Source organism: Monomorium pharaonis, chromosome 6 (assembly GCF_013373865.1).
Source record: "Monomorium pharaonis isolate MP-MQ-018 chromosome 6, ASM1337386v2, whole genome shotgun sequence".
Classification (NCBI taxonomy): Eukaryota; Metazoa; Arthropoda; class Insecta; order Hymenoptera; family Formicidae; genus Monomorium; species Monomorium pharaonis.
This window is the reverse complement of record NC_050472.1, coordinates 12,860,435-12,876,143: the sequence shown is the minus strand read 5'-3', so window position 1 is coordinate 12,876,143 and position 15,709 is coordinate 12,860,435. Positions and strand designations below refer to the sequence as shown.

The following is a 15,709-nucleotide window of genomic DNA, read 5'->3' as shown; positions in this document are numbered from 1 at the left end:
TTAGAATATGGAAAAACTTTGTGAGAACATTTAGTGATCGAGTTACGTTGTTAAATTATGATATTAATTTACATTTAAAAAATAATATCATTAAATTACAATTGTTAACGCATAGACAGATGTCCTCTCCACGATTCCATGATCTTTTCAAGTACGCCTGGTTTAAAAGTAGCTATATCGAAGAACGGCCGTTCGGTTCGAAGACGGCCCAAAATTTTTTGGGGAAAAGTAAATAGCATAGTTAAATAAAGGTATTTGTACTGTAAAACTTTCGTATGAAACATTTTTTAATATTTTGTTTAGTTTACGAGATATATCGAAAAATCGCAAAATTGTCTCAAGGGGTGGTTTCACCCCTTTAAACCGTTTTTGGGCACCAACTAAAAATTTCTAAATTCATGTATTCACCCCCTCTACATTTATGCCAAGTTTCATTAAAATAAAAATTTACGGGTTCGCGAGGTTCCCTTGTAAGTACCGAATTCTAAGTTCGTATGCTAATCTCGCGGGCCGTATGTATCGGCTTGATTGACTATCACTGATCCCGCGGCCCGCTGTTCGGCAGCGGCTTAAGTAGTACCGTGGATTTGGTATAATAGTGGGGCAATGGGCTCTCCGCATGACCATATATGGTCATAACCGCGCGCATCTGTCGCGCGGGAAATATTCGCGAGCTTAGCAACAATTGCCAAAACGCAAATATGCATTTCCGGTGGCATGATCGTTGCTAAGCTGAACTTCGCTAAATTCCATGCGATGCCCGGTGCGATGGTCGGCCGGCAGCGCACGAGACATGTTACTTGACACCTCGCGATAACGAGCCTTCCTTGGCGAGCTATTCTAATCTATCTTTTATAATTTAATTTTATTCTATATTATATTATATTATCGGTTACGAGTGTTTCGCTCACAACATCGGTCACAACGCCGACGATGTCTTCGAAAACTACCGTCGATTACGAGCTCTTAACGTTTAATACATAAAAAGACAAATATATATTATACATATTATACATATTATACGTATTATATGTATTATACGTACTATACGTATGTACCTGTAACATTGAACTTGTAAAAAATAAAAAATTTATAAACGTATATTCAACTTTTTTCATCCCTCACGCCTCTTGATTTAGTACAATACTGTGAGCAAAGCGACGAACGTAAGCGAGAGCGAAGATTGTGCTGCGAGATTGAATTGCGAGTAAGAGCATACGGTTAGGTAGAAGTATGAGAGAGAACGAAAATAGCATGAGAGAACATGAGAATTATGCGGCAATGGGTAGGTGCAAAAGAGAACTATCCAGAGAGGAGGCAATAGAAAAAGTATGTGTGTTGTTCCTCCCTCACCTCTCTAATTTTTTAAACAGCTGGGTATCGTCGCTAAACCACGACCTCGAATCGCATCCCTTGCGATGTGAGAAAGATGTATTTAGTCTCTCGTTATCACTCACCCGGGAAAATGTATATAATACACAATACGATTTTTAAATCCGGTGTCACGATCAGTTAACATGACGGATGATGTGAAGGAGAGTAAGTCGGAGGATCCCTTGGAGCTGGGAGGAATCTTAATGACACGGAGCCGGAAGATTCTGTGAAGTCGGAGGTCTCATGCAACCAGCTCCTAACATGTCGCTCCTGATGTGTTTAACATTTCGGAGAATCTGCCTGCGGATTTTGCAGGGGGCCTCTGGACGCATTGGTGGAGTCAGGGGTGAAAATCCCCAAGGGCCTCAGCGTGAGGGTGCCCCACGCTTTTTCGACGCGTACCGCTGTGACCATCGCAAAGACTCGTCGAGTAGGAGGACATTTTTTGGCGTTTAATTTTAGTCTTTTCATGTTTATTGTTTTTTACTATTTATTTTTGGATCTTTTGTTTTCCTCGATTTTTGAATCTTCAACGGTGAATACCCACTGTTTTTTTATTTCTTCTTATTTCTTTATCTATCGTCGATAGCTACAAACGTAAAAGAAAGCTGGAACGAGAGACCGAGAGACACAGGCAATGGATGGGAGCGAGAGCGAGAGACACAGGCAATGTGTGAGAGCGAGAACACACGAGAATACGTACGTGATGGGTGGAAGCAAAAGCGCGCGAAAATTCGTACACGATGGGTGAAACCGAAAACGGGAGCGAGAATACGTACGCAAGAAAAAAATACGTACGCGATGGATGGGAGTAAGAACATATAGCTAGGTGCGTGTGTGTGTGTATGTGTGTGTGTTTTGCATGTGTGTGTTTGCATGTGTGCGTGTGTAAAAGAGGGTGCAAGGGAGATTGCAAGAGAGAAAAAGATTTTAAAAAAGGAAAAAGGAAAAGAGAAAGAATGTAGATAGCATGTTGTACAGCAAGTAAACGTAAGGACTGTATTACAATGGGTAGGAGCGAAAGCGAAGATAGCATGTGAGAACGAAGAGATTATGCCGCGATGAGTATAAGCAAAAACATATGACTGGTGTATGTGAAAGAGAGAGAGAAAGAATGATAGAATGTAAATAGCATGGTGTACAACGTGTAAACGTTACTATAAACGTAATATTATGAGGATAATATTACAATGAGAGAGAGCGGGAGCGCGCGAGAATAGATTTTTAATAGTACCCCAATTTTTAATGGTACTTTTAAATAAAGATTTATGTAATCACATCTAATAAGCAGCTTTTTCTACAAAAAATTATCCCCCTTCCTCGTGATATCATACCCACAATACCGACTATCGGTGTTGGTTTTCAAAGATGGTCATGTTTACGCGGTTCTTCTCTGCGTCGAGACCTCGCGTCATCCCTCCTCGCCACCTCTTACAGAGAGACAGTGACATGCGCGCCACCTCGCATCTAAAACCGACTTATTTTATTTATCGTTATGGTTAATAAACATTTCGCATTTTCAAAGGTGTAATTGTCTGATATGCAGAACATCAGTTTACTTCTGATAAGCGGTTCTTTCTGAAGCTCCGGGTGACGTCATCCCTCCCCGCACCTACAAGTTCCCCCCGCACACCCGCACCCCCCTCGGAGCTCTTGAGTTAGAACCCCCCTAGTATTCCTACTCCTGTTAATAACTCAATAAGTAATAATCCAAAATTGGTAAAGTATCTTTTAATTCAAAATTTCATCCTCTTTCACTTCCTATTCTAGGACTCCCTGTATACGTAGATTTTAAGCCCAAAAATTGTCTTTGAAACCATTTTATCTTCTATTTTTTTCTATTTTGATCGTGTAGAGTGTAAAGCGAATAAGACCCAAGCTCAAGCTTATTGTAAACATTAAAAAAACATTTAGTAAAAATTTACCACTGTGGCTATACCCCAAGTGTCGACAGTAGTGCTTGGTTGAATGATGTAGCTTCCGGGATTATGTTTAATTACTAGCATATTTATTCCTCTACAGTGTAAAGCAATGTTTGCGTCAGCTTTCTCTCTTGTTCTTGGATAAGCTATCATAAAACGATTTTAATATAATATCTAAAAATATGTTCTACATTTTAAACAAGCACAAGCTTTATATGGATTTACTTACCCTCAAACTCGCCTGTAAGCTGCAAACAATCATTTCGGTATGACTTCTGAAAGACGACAGAGAAAAAATTATGTTCGAGATCTGTGTAATAGTTAGATATAATTATATGAAGAAATTTCGTCAGTACCGCAGTCTTGATATACTAGACTGTTAACTCCCCTGTGTCCCCTATATCCCCTATACGTATTCCAAAACTTGTCTCTAAGCATTATGCATATTACATAGCATGATCATATGACATGTCACGTAATAATATTGTTACGCGCGCCGCTCGGTATACTTTTCGACCGCGAGTCAGCTGTCGGATCGTCGATATCAAGACTCAGAGTGCAGTCACATGGGGCCAGCGTACAGCGTACCAGCGTAAAGGAATTAGACCAATCATAAGGTTTACGTCCGTTTTGTTAGCACAGACATCGACTATTTCATGGAGCGTATTTATGTCAGCGTAAGAATTAATAAGCCAATCACAATGCCTTATGCAAAGCTCATTTTCAAAATGGGTACTTAAGAGATTTTTTAATTGGTTTATAGATCATAACACTGGCGTAAATACGCCCCGTGGGACAGTCGATCTCTGTACTAACAAAACGGGCGTAAACCTTGTGATTGGTCTAATTCCTTTACGCCATACGCCGGTACGCCGAAGGCCCCACTTGCACCCCCCCCCCCGTGTGTGTGTGCGTGCGTGCGTGCGTGCGTGCGTGCGTGTGTGTGTGTGTGTGTGCATGCGAAGCATTCTCTGCACCACATAGGTTTGCGACTTTCCACGCAAACGAAATGCTCGAGATTCTCATTAAATACATATACACTTGAATTTCGCGCACTTTTTGCATAATTGTGTCCAAGGTCTGTAGATGACCAACGGGAAGGGGAAGGAAGGTCTTCCCTGGAGTCTCTATACAGAGAGTCATGCCATCTCGATTATTGTCTTGATTGATCTCGACAAAACATGGCGTCATCAATAGGATGTCTCGGATTTATACCATACTCGCGGTATAATTCAACTGGTAGAAATATAATAATAAGGAAACAAACTTGTTAAAACCGTTTTATTGATAGGAAAATATAAATAACACAAATTTATTAAATATAGATTATTTAATGAACGAATGCATCGCCATAGTCTTACTATTATATATTTTAGTATTTAAGCGCTCTTTCTTACAATCAATTTTTATTCGAAATGAAATATAACGTTTCATAATTTTGTTAAATAAATTACAGCAGGTTTCGAGCGTATTACAAGTAATATGAGCCATTTTTATAGTTAAAAAGTGTATTAAATCACAATTTTAATTTTTTATATATGGTACATATCTGTATAATTACTTCCATTTCGTAAAAGTAATAAAAGATTGATTTATTAACAAAAAACAATGTTTGTGATTTATAACATCTTAAATGTACTAATGTCGCAAACTTAATATTCGCATCAAATGTTTTTGATCCAGCCGATTGAATACACATGTCACAAACTGTAGGCAACTTAGAAATGGAGTACAATATAACCAGCATGAGCATACAATATATTTAAGTAGACATTGTCCATATAAATCCGTATATTTTCAACGTTAGGAGGAAGTACAGGTATGTCGTATGATATATTATACTTTTTCTGTTTTGGACCGTGCTTGAAAAAACTAACAAGAAACCCTTATCGTGTTCATAATTCGTGTATTTTACAACTTGCAAATACTATGAAACGCACAAAATTTTTAAGCTTTGTTTAAATTGTAATGCATTGGGCATAGGAAATTTTTTTCGTATGTTTGAAAATAGGTTTTCAATGCAATCTTGAGTAAATCTAGAACCTAATACATATGAATATTCCCGTTCATTAATTAAATAAGTTGCCAGTTCTATAAACGATGTTGTAGTTATCATAATACCTGATTGTACGGGTTTAAATTTTCCATCTTGACCGATTTGAATATTAGAGAACAGATCAATCACTGATTTTAAAAAGGCTATATTTAAAAAGTCTCATTAAATATTATATGCAAATGTTCTTGTCCTTCCATTTTTCCTAATGCAGTAGAATAGGTGCGAGAAGTAATCACAGTAAACCATTTCGACACTATTTCAATAAAGAGAGCAGTAACATTATATTCATTGTTGTTACGTTCTTGTCCTATAAATTGCAATGCACTACTAACATGTCTGTTATATAAAGCGGTTGCCTTATTAACTCTCATTTTGTTGAAATTAGTAAGAGAAATAGTTGCACGATCTAATGTTGGTGCTAATTTAAACGAAAGGTTTTTTTGTACCGCTACTAAGTCTTCGATATGTGAGCATTTAACAATGCATGAAGATAGTTTGTGCAGTTCTGCGAATTTTGGTGGCACTATTATATTTTTATTGTTCACCAACGCAGTTCGAAGATTCTTTATAAGATGTGGAGCATTCGCAAAAAAGAACAGTTTACGACTGTTATCTAATAGATGTGGCACCGAATTCTTAATACCAGAGTATTTTGTTGCTGATATATGTGAGAAAGCTTTCCACATGCCTGATTTACCGCTCCCATGTCAGATGTTACACTGTGAATTTTAAGATCTATGCATTCGGATTTTTCGATTATTGTAAGAATAATTTCGTGTAAACGTGTGCCATCAAACCCGTCAGGAGTATAATAGTAAGCTACAATCTGTTTCCATCGTGTAAATAAATTGCATATCATAAACACCAAACCATGAGTAGCATGAGGCATCTTTCCTATAAGTGTACATGCAATCATTAAAGATTAAAAAATAAAAGCGAGATAGGTAATATGGAAATAGAGCATTGGAAAATGTGATAGGTTACACATTTTAAGAGGAAAATAGAGATTGTGATAGCAGTAAAACATAAGAATCTGTAACATAACATTACATTGCTGTTCGAATGACAGCTCTATTGTTATATGTAACGTAACATGTAACAGTTACATAACATATTATACGATGGAGTTGATATTCTAATAATATAATATTATGTTAGACTTATATATATTTGTGGTTTAGTAAGAGTATGTTTAAACGGCTTCAAATTTCGATGTAGTAATGCTGATATTATCAAAAGACACGGTAGTGTCTCACGCCAAGCGCAGCACGAGACAAACCGTGTACGCATTTAGATGTCCAGGCTTAATTTATTCCCACCAAGCTAAAATAATACTTAATAACTATGGAGTGAAATAAAAATCAAGGATTTCCATTAATACCAATATACAATTGTTTTATTTTTACGGTTGGCATTATCATCAATGTTATGTAACTCCGGCGTTAATCGGACCGTAAAAAGCTGCGTTCGGAAACGTCACCCGAGTGTTCTTGGGTATCATTCTATCCTTGTCTCACATTCAACGAACAACAATGATAGAATGATACCCGAGAGCACTCAGATGATGTTTCCAAACGCAGCCTAAATGTAGTCTCTGATGTTTCTAAAACAAAGGCCGGTATTCATAGTCAAATCTTATTTCAAGATCGTCTCAAGCAATGTCTTAAGATGCTAATACGACTCTGTGATTGGCTGATGGCATCTTAAGACAGTACTTAAAATGATCTTAAATATAAGATCGACTATGAATACTGGCCAAAGAGTTACCATGTTTGTCAGGAATTGTTGCATATCCAATAGTATGATTGGTGCTAGAATCTATTTTTTCTCCTGGTGTCAAACTCATTTCATCAAGGCAAATCGTTTTGTCTTTCATCTGAAAAACATCCAACCTTCTCCTTCATTAAGTCGAAAACTTCATTGCAAATTCCATTCTTAAACGTGATATTTTCCAGTCGTCTGTGCATAGTACGTTTTGAAGGCAAAGGAATATTTTGTTGTAATAATTCCCTGTAGCCATTATCTCCACATGTCTGTTTTAGCCGTAGTGCTTTTTTAATGGTTTCTTCTGACCAATGACACACATAGCGTTCTTTATGTTTAGCTTTCAAATAACATATCTGATCTTGACGGAACACTTTATGCAGCCAATCGTCTTGCTCAGACCTCTGTTCCCCATGTAATTTCGTAGTTTTTCTCAATAGCCGTAAACGCTTCAGAAGGATTCGGTTTGTCTTTTCTTTCTTATAGAAAATAGTATTTGCAATCTCTAATTTTTTATTTGCTTTATCCAGTTTTCTTTTTAATTTCTCCATACTATCTGCATTTGTTGCAAGTGTTGTTGAGTCACCTGTTGAAATCTCCATTTCATCTATTTCATCATTTTCATCTGTTGGCAACTTCTCTACATCATCGACGTCTGCGAGACTTTCAGGTACAGATGTAGAAGGACCTTCTACATCTATGCAATCATCTGCGATATGTACCATGGTTTCGTCATGAATCTACACAAATGTATAACTATAAGTAAACAATTTGCTTAACAATAACACTATTAACAACTTTACTTACATGATGAAAAATTGTTGGAACGGCATTTGATTGTAGTTTTTTTTTCCATCCACGCGTACTGTCTCCCACATTTCCGCCGAAAAGTGAGTTTGTAAAAATAATCTCCGCTTATCTTCATATTTTGATTTCTTTTTATAATCATAGAATATATATTACTTACTTCGCATACAAATAAATTTTTTGTTACTCGCCACTTTGATGTTTCACGACTATTGTGCATATTGATACTCTCAATCCACTTTGCCTTCCGCTCCACATTTGCTGGAAAACTTCCCCAGAGAACATTATGACGTCTTAAAGACGTCTAAAAGACGTCTTATATTTCTATAAGACGTCTTATAAAACTATCAGAAAGACGTCTTTTAGACGTCTTTAAGACGTCTTATGACCCGATTTAAGACGTTTTTAAGACGTCTAAAAGACGTCTAATTTTTTTTATTTATGACGTTTTTGAGACGTCTTATATAATAAATTATTTTAAACATCCCTGGCGAAAAAATTTCTACAAAATTCTAAAAAACTACAAAAATTTACAAAAGTGTTCCAATTCTGGCATTTTTTTGTAGTTTTTACAGAAAAACTAAATTTGAAACACACTTTTGTAAATTTTTGTAGTTTTTTAGAATTTTGTAGAAAATTTTTCCACCAAGGATTCCAAAAGCTAGGTTTATTATTTTTTATTTTTTATTATTTTAAACAAAATACTTTATATTTATATTTCATTATTTTTATTTTATTATTAAGATAAGTTTTTTTATAAATAAAAAATTTTATATTATATATTTCAATTTTATTTCATGTTTTCGTGATTGGAAATTACAGAATTTTACAGAGATACTGGATTCAGTCACATATTTTACAGCAACTTAAGCGCAACACTATTATCGTCCGGTTTATTAATAATTGTCAAAAACTGTTGTCAGAAATGTTGTCAGAAAGGTTAATTATTTCCAATAACAGCCTACACACGCGATACGTACGAGAGTTAAAAAGTTGTGTTGTATTAACGTATCCACACTCGGCTGCGTTACACAGCAAACCGGGACAAAACGTCCCAACACACACGCGATACGTGCAAGAGTTCAAAAATTGATACGGGATAAGCACGTCGATCGACTTGATCGCATCACACGGCAGATTTGGTTATGTGCGTCATTCGACGTCTTAAAAACGTCTTTCTCAGACGTTGTAAAGACGTCTAAATGGCGTCTCAAAGAATATGTCTTAAAAAGACGTATTTTAGACGTCTTAAAAGAGACGTCTAAAATAAGACGATTTTAAGACGTCATAAAGACGTCTTTTAATAAAGTCTCAAAGACGTCTCTTTTAAGACGTCTTAAAGATGTCTTTTAGACATGCGTGTTGTCTGGGTCGCATCGAAAATCCTTTTTCGGTGGAGTTCGAGCAATTTAGTACGCAACAACCAGGCATTTTCTATAAAATTTGTATAATTTATAATGTACAATCAATACAATTTTATAGGTTACACTCTGATGTTGGCGAAAAAACATCCATTATTATATAGTTCTTATATATTTTACTTTAACTTTTATAACATTATATTGTAAATTACCTTTTTGACTTGTTTATTATGTCGTTTTTACACACAATCGCTTGGTGATAATTTTACACACAATCGTTTGACACTTCTGTATATTTAAGATGTTTTGTCGAACTAGAATGAGATGGCACGACTCTCTGTATAGAGACTCTAGTCTTCCCATCCATTGTTATACATTTTGGCCACAAAATGGCCGGGGCCAATACGATGTATCAATTTCACCTTCCCCTTACTACTACTCACTCACTCTTCTCGTACAACAAACACTACACATGCACTTTATGACTCCAAAATGGCGCTTATGCGATGACCTTCCTTCCCCTTCCGTTGTTCATCTACAGACCTTGATTGTGCCTACAGAGCATGCATCTACAGCTAAGAAGCATGCAAATGTGACCGCTGCGCATGCTCATGCCATTACATACTGTCGGTAAATTACGGCTAACTTCTACGAATTAAATAAAATGTATTTAAATCACTCACAAACCTTTTTAATCAAACTTCATAACTTTTCATACAAACTTTAAACAATTCCATATAATAACTTTGTTCAATTAATATATTCCTGCTAAATTTCGGGTGGAAAAATAATTAATTAATTACAAATAAACGAATGACTCACAAACCTTTTTAATTGCACTTCAAACCTCTTTATACGAAATACAAACGATTACACATAGCAATTATTTAAAAAAACGTTCACTTCCGGTCAAGTGTAAGCGAATTTCGTCAGCGAAAAATACGTATCATGGAAATCCAGTCTAAGGGCTCCCGCATAGACTTTGCATAACGCATAACATAAATGCATAAGAAATTCGATTGGTTGAATTTCTTATGCATTTTGCTTATGGATCTATCAATTTGCTTGTGTACATACGTTATGCGTTATGCAAAAGTCTGTGCGGCCGCCCTAAATGTATCAACAGTCATAATGTATAAATATTCAAGATGTGCTTGATTTAACTGTGCGCGATTGAACGGTACACGATTGAACCGTGCGCGATTGAACGGTGCGCCATTGAACGGTGTGCGAAAAAACTGTGCGCGATTGAACGGTGCGCAAAAGAACTGTGCGCAATTGAACCTTGTGCAATTGAACTGTGCGCAAAAGAACCATGTCTAATGTAATACGTTTATTTATTTAAATAAGTTAATAATATGCGTTGTGTCCAAAAGCAACGGTGTCCAATCGAACGGTGTCCAATCGAACGGTGTCCAATCGAACTGTGTCCAATCGAACTGTATCCAATCGAACTGTGTCCAAACGAACTGTGTCCAAACAAACACACACACACACACGAAGAAGGTGCAAGGGGACTTTCGGCCCCTCTCACCCACCCCGTCGGTAGGGGTGCCCTGGGCAGAAGTGCGCAAAAGTACGATGCGTACTTTGTTGATGATAAATTACGACTTAACTGACATAGTTATTTCTCAACAAAATACGCATCGTCCTTTTACGCACTTTTGCCCAGGACCCCTACTAACGGAATGGGTACGGAAGGGGGCCGATGCCTTCTTGCATCCCCCCATGTGCACGCGTGAGTGCGTGCGTGCATGTGTGTTATTACAATAAAGAAGTGTCGTTTAAGTGTACTTCTCGATCATGCACTGTGACAACTGTCAATGTTTACTATTATTATTATCATACAATTTATGTTAATAACTTTTTAATGAATGCCATGGATCACTTTGCGTTGAATTAAAAAATCAATTAATTTATCATAATATTGCAAATATCCAAAAATGTATATTATTTTCTAATATAAAACCACGTCAGAATATGTAATTCGTTATATCAAACAATATTAACAGTTTAATAAACGATGAAGCGAGGATGATAACTAGAATAACTGTAAACACAGAACAGACTTTGATTAAAGCAGAGAATTCTCTGTGGTGCAGAACAATGTGGAAACAAACATCTTGTTTGGCGTAGAAAACATGGAAATCCTTCCTATTACACACATTCCCTCCACGCATTTTTTATACCACATAGAGAAAAACAACATTTGTGACTTTCCACGCGAAGCGAGGTCTACCCACACCTTCCCCCTGGTTACAGAGTAGAGCAGAACCTCTCTCCCGCCCGCGCGTTTTTTGCACCCCATCTTCACCCCTGCTTCAAAACTAATGAAATTGAAGCAAGAAATTAAAAAAAAACTTTTGTATATAACTCAGAAACTAAGACCGAGCGGCGATAACATATGTAATTAAATAAAATTATTTAAAACAATTAGGTGAAAACAGATAATTGTTATTCATTGTTAACTGAACTTAAATAAAAAGAATCTTAATATTAAGATTATGACGCTCGCAACGGCGCGGTAGTGGAATCATTTCATTCTTGTTGTCAAACATTAAACAAGGACAAGTAATGTTCGCGAGCGTTGTAAATGTGGAACGCGCTCAAAATATATTGTTGCAGAATTATAGAAAAAATAAAATAAAATACTGTATAACACATATATTTACACGTAACCTCTTCCTCTTGTCGCAAGTATACATGTCACGTGAGTTATAGATTAACAGTACAACGACAATCAATTTATCGAAGAATTTTCTCCATATAGAAATCTCGGAAGTGACTATATTACTAGAACGCTTAGATAGCTATATTAGCAAAGTCTCGTTTAATTTTGTATAATTTAAAATATGTACACCCGCTCAATGAATACAACAATGTTTAAAAAATATTTTTTTTAATGTTCGAGAAACATTTTTAAAAACACTTTAAAAAACATTTAAATAATGGAATAAGTCCCTTTTTCCTCATGAAAAAAAAAAGTTTATTTTACATTAAAAAAATATTTTTTTATTATTTAATAAATATTTATTTAACGTTTAATAAAATTCTTTTTAAATATTTACTAAACATTGCTTAATGTTTAAAAAACAAAAAATTAGTTGCATTATTTAATAATTTTGGTAAATTCAACGTAATCTAATCAATTTAGTATCGCTTGATTTCTACGATAATTTAAGGGAGAAAACTATATATGTTTCAGCCAAGCCACAGTCATACCTGTTAGAACATATTTAATTTATACGCCCGAACAAACGATCACCGATTTAACTGTTACCCACCGTCGACGTTGCTTGACTTCGAAAATCGTATGCAATCTAACAATTCGTAATGATCCATGAATACTTCATGTTTATGCATACATATTTGTTATAGATAATTTCAATAAATGTTGGCAGAAGGATGAAACATGTATAGTTAACTCTTACAATTAAACATAAAGTTTTATAGTTCTTTACTGATTTTTGCAATTGATATGCAAATGCAAAATAGCTGCATGTTGAATAACTTATGAAAAGATCTATTTTTGCTCTGTTTAAACGGAAGCGTCCCAGATGCACACAGTAATAAACGGACACAGCAGCGTGAATGAAACGGAAGTAACAAACGAACACAGTAACAAATGGACACAGACCAAACGGACACAGTGCAAAACGGAACAATAACAAACCACATTCCACATTCTCTACCCTCCTCCTTTTACTTCCACTTCTTTGCTTCCTCATCCTAACTCCACCTCCTTCCTTCCACCCATAACTCTCTATTTCACACTACCATTCTCCTTCCTTTCGCTCTCTCTGCCCTCGCCGACTCCACCATCTTCTGTTCCTTCTTTCCTCCAAGTTCAAATCCTCACTCATACCCCCCACTTCTCCCCTCCTCCAATGTATTTTTTCCTAGTCCGCCACATCCTTCAGCTCGGTCATTACCACGTACTTTTTCGCCTTGTCCACCTCCCTTCTTTTCACCCCCTCACCCAATACCCTCTTTATCATTTCCTCTACATAACACTTTTTTCCTCATTATCCCCCTCCATTCCTCTCCATACCAACCTCTTCTACCTTCTCTTTCTCTTCTCCTCCAGCCTCCTTTCCCTCTCCACTGGCTCCCTCCTTTTCTCTCTTTTTATCTCTTCCGCTCTCTCTTCCATTCTTATTCTGGCACTCTCCTCCACCTCTTTTCTTCTCCTGGTCCACCTTCTTCGCTCCTCTTCCCAATTGTCCTCTTCCTTTTTTTCCATCAGGCGCCACCAATCCTCTCCTTCCCCTCTCCTCTCTTCTTTCCCTTCCTCCCCTTCTTTCCTCTCCACTCCTGGTATCTTTTCCTTGCTTAGCAACCTCCTCCCTCTCAAACTCTTCCTTCCTCTCTTCTTACCTTCTTTCTCGCCTTCCATCGCTTCTTCTCGGAACATCAACTGTTGCTTCTACTTTACTCTTTCTTTCTTTTCGCTCCTCCTCTTCTTTTCCTTCTACATCACCTCCGCGCTGCCTCTTATCCTTTTCCCTCCTCTTTCTCTAACACCTTCTCCGTTTTCCTTCCATACTCTTCTTCTCTGTCTCCTCCTCCAACGTCTCTCCTGTCATTCTCCTACTTAGCTGCCCCTTCTCGTATCTCCTCGTCTTCTTCCTCTCTCCTCCTTCTCTCCCCCCTTCTTCGCCACTACTACTTCCTTCTCCTCCGCGTCCTTGTCTCTTTCCTTCTCCTCCACACTCTCTGACTTCTCTCCTCTCTTTCCACTCCCCCACTCAACTCATTCTATCCTTCCATTCTCTCCCTTCTCTCCACTCTCCTCTCACTTTCCCTCTCTCTCCTCCCGTTTCTCTCTTCTTCTCTTCTCCCTGCTAGCAATTTCCTCTTCTTCCACTGTCTCTGTCCTCCTCCTGAATTTCTGCTCTTCCGTCCTCTCACTCTTCTTACCTTCATCTGCTTCCTCCAACTCTTCTCTTGCATTACCCTCCGTTCCTTTTCTTCCTCTCTTCTCTCCCTTTCATGTACCCCCTCTCCATCCTCTCTCTTCCTTCTCTTTCTCTTCCTCTGCATACTTCCTCGCACATCCTTCTCATCAACCTTGTCATCTTCTCCGTGCTCTTTCTCAGTCCCCTCAATCCTCCCTTCATCTCCTTCAGCTCGGCACAAACTTTCACTTGCTCCTTCTATCATCTCCACCTTCTCCTCCTTTCCCTTACTCTTCTCACTGTCCATATTTCTCTTACTCGCTTTCTTCTTCACTACCATTCTTTCAACTTCTAACCTCCATTAAGTTAATATTATAAAAATATCAATTAATTACACAGGCACACAAAAAAAAAGTGGTTGGTCCGGCGGACTAGACTAGTCAATCCTTATGTATTTCGACCCGCTGAATCCGAATCTGAAGTCAGAATTGCAAAGTTAGCTCGCATTTTCTAACCTCAAAAAAGAATTTTTTTTTAATGTTGGTCCGGCGGACCAGACTAGTCTATTCTTATGTATTTCGACCCGCTGAATCCGAATCCAATGTCAGAATTGCAAAGTTAGCTCGCATTTCCTAACCTCAAAAAAAAATTTTTTTTTTAATGTTGGTCCGGCGAACCAGACTAGTCTATCCTTATGTATTTTGACCCGCTGAATCCAAATTCAAGGTCAGAATTGCTGAAATGACTTATTTTTTCCTAACCTCAAAAAAAATTTTTTTTAACGTTAGTCCGGCGGACCAGACTAATCTATTTTTATGTATTTTGACCCGCTGAATCCAAATTCAAGGTCAGAATTGCTAAATTGGCTCATTTTTTCTTAACCTCAAAAAAAAATTTTTTTTTAACGTTGGTCCGACAGACCAGACTAATCTATTTTTATGTATTTTGACCCGCTGAATCCAAATTCAAGGTCAGAATTGCTAAATTGGCTCATTTTTTCCTAACCTCAAAAAAACATCTTATAAAAGCAGTTTAGGTCACAAATGTATAATCCGAAGCGTGCAGGCTTGCGTAACCACATTATCCGGGGAAAATTCCATACGTATGACAAGTTTGAGCTTCTGTGAATAAATAGCGTAGAAAATTCACTCCCTTTTTCTATTATATCTAATTCTTTTATTCTGGAAGGTTCTGTGCAATGGCTTTCTCTTACGTTTCTTTCCTTTCACAGAGACATCACGTTTGAGCGTCCAGCAGAAATCAGCCATCATATTCACATCCCATTTGCCTTGATATCGAAACTCCATCTCCTTGATGTCCTGATGAAATCTTTCTCCCTGTTCTTCACTATAATCATCTAGATTTTCTGGGAAGTAGTCGATATGAGAATCTAAGAAATGCAACTTAAGATTCATTAGGCAACCTAGTTTTTTATAGTTCTCCATCATTTCCGCCACCTTTTGTCTGTAATCTTGACTTTTGTGGTTTCCTAAAAAATTTTCTGTGACACCTTTGAAACTCAGCCAT

The 15,709-nt window shown here is 37.1% G+C and overlaps 1 protein-coding gene across 1 annotated transcript in view; it reads right to left on the bottom strand.

The window, feature by feature from the left end:
* LOC114254534 overlaps positions 1 to 15,709 on the bottom strand; it is a 102,045-nt gene that overhangs the window by 75,501 nt on the left and 10,835 nt on the right. Inside the window, exons 2-3 of the mRNA XM_036289055.1 lie at positions 3,526 to 3,571; positions 3,300 to 3,442 (exon numbers count right to left, since the gene is read on the bottom strand). Of these exons, the coding sequence (XP_036144948.1) occupies positions 3,300 to 3,442; positions 3,526 to 3,571 (189 nt within the window). The remainder of the gene's footprint in view (positions 1 to 3,299; positions 3,443 to 3,525; positions 3,572 to 15,709) is intronic.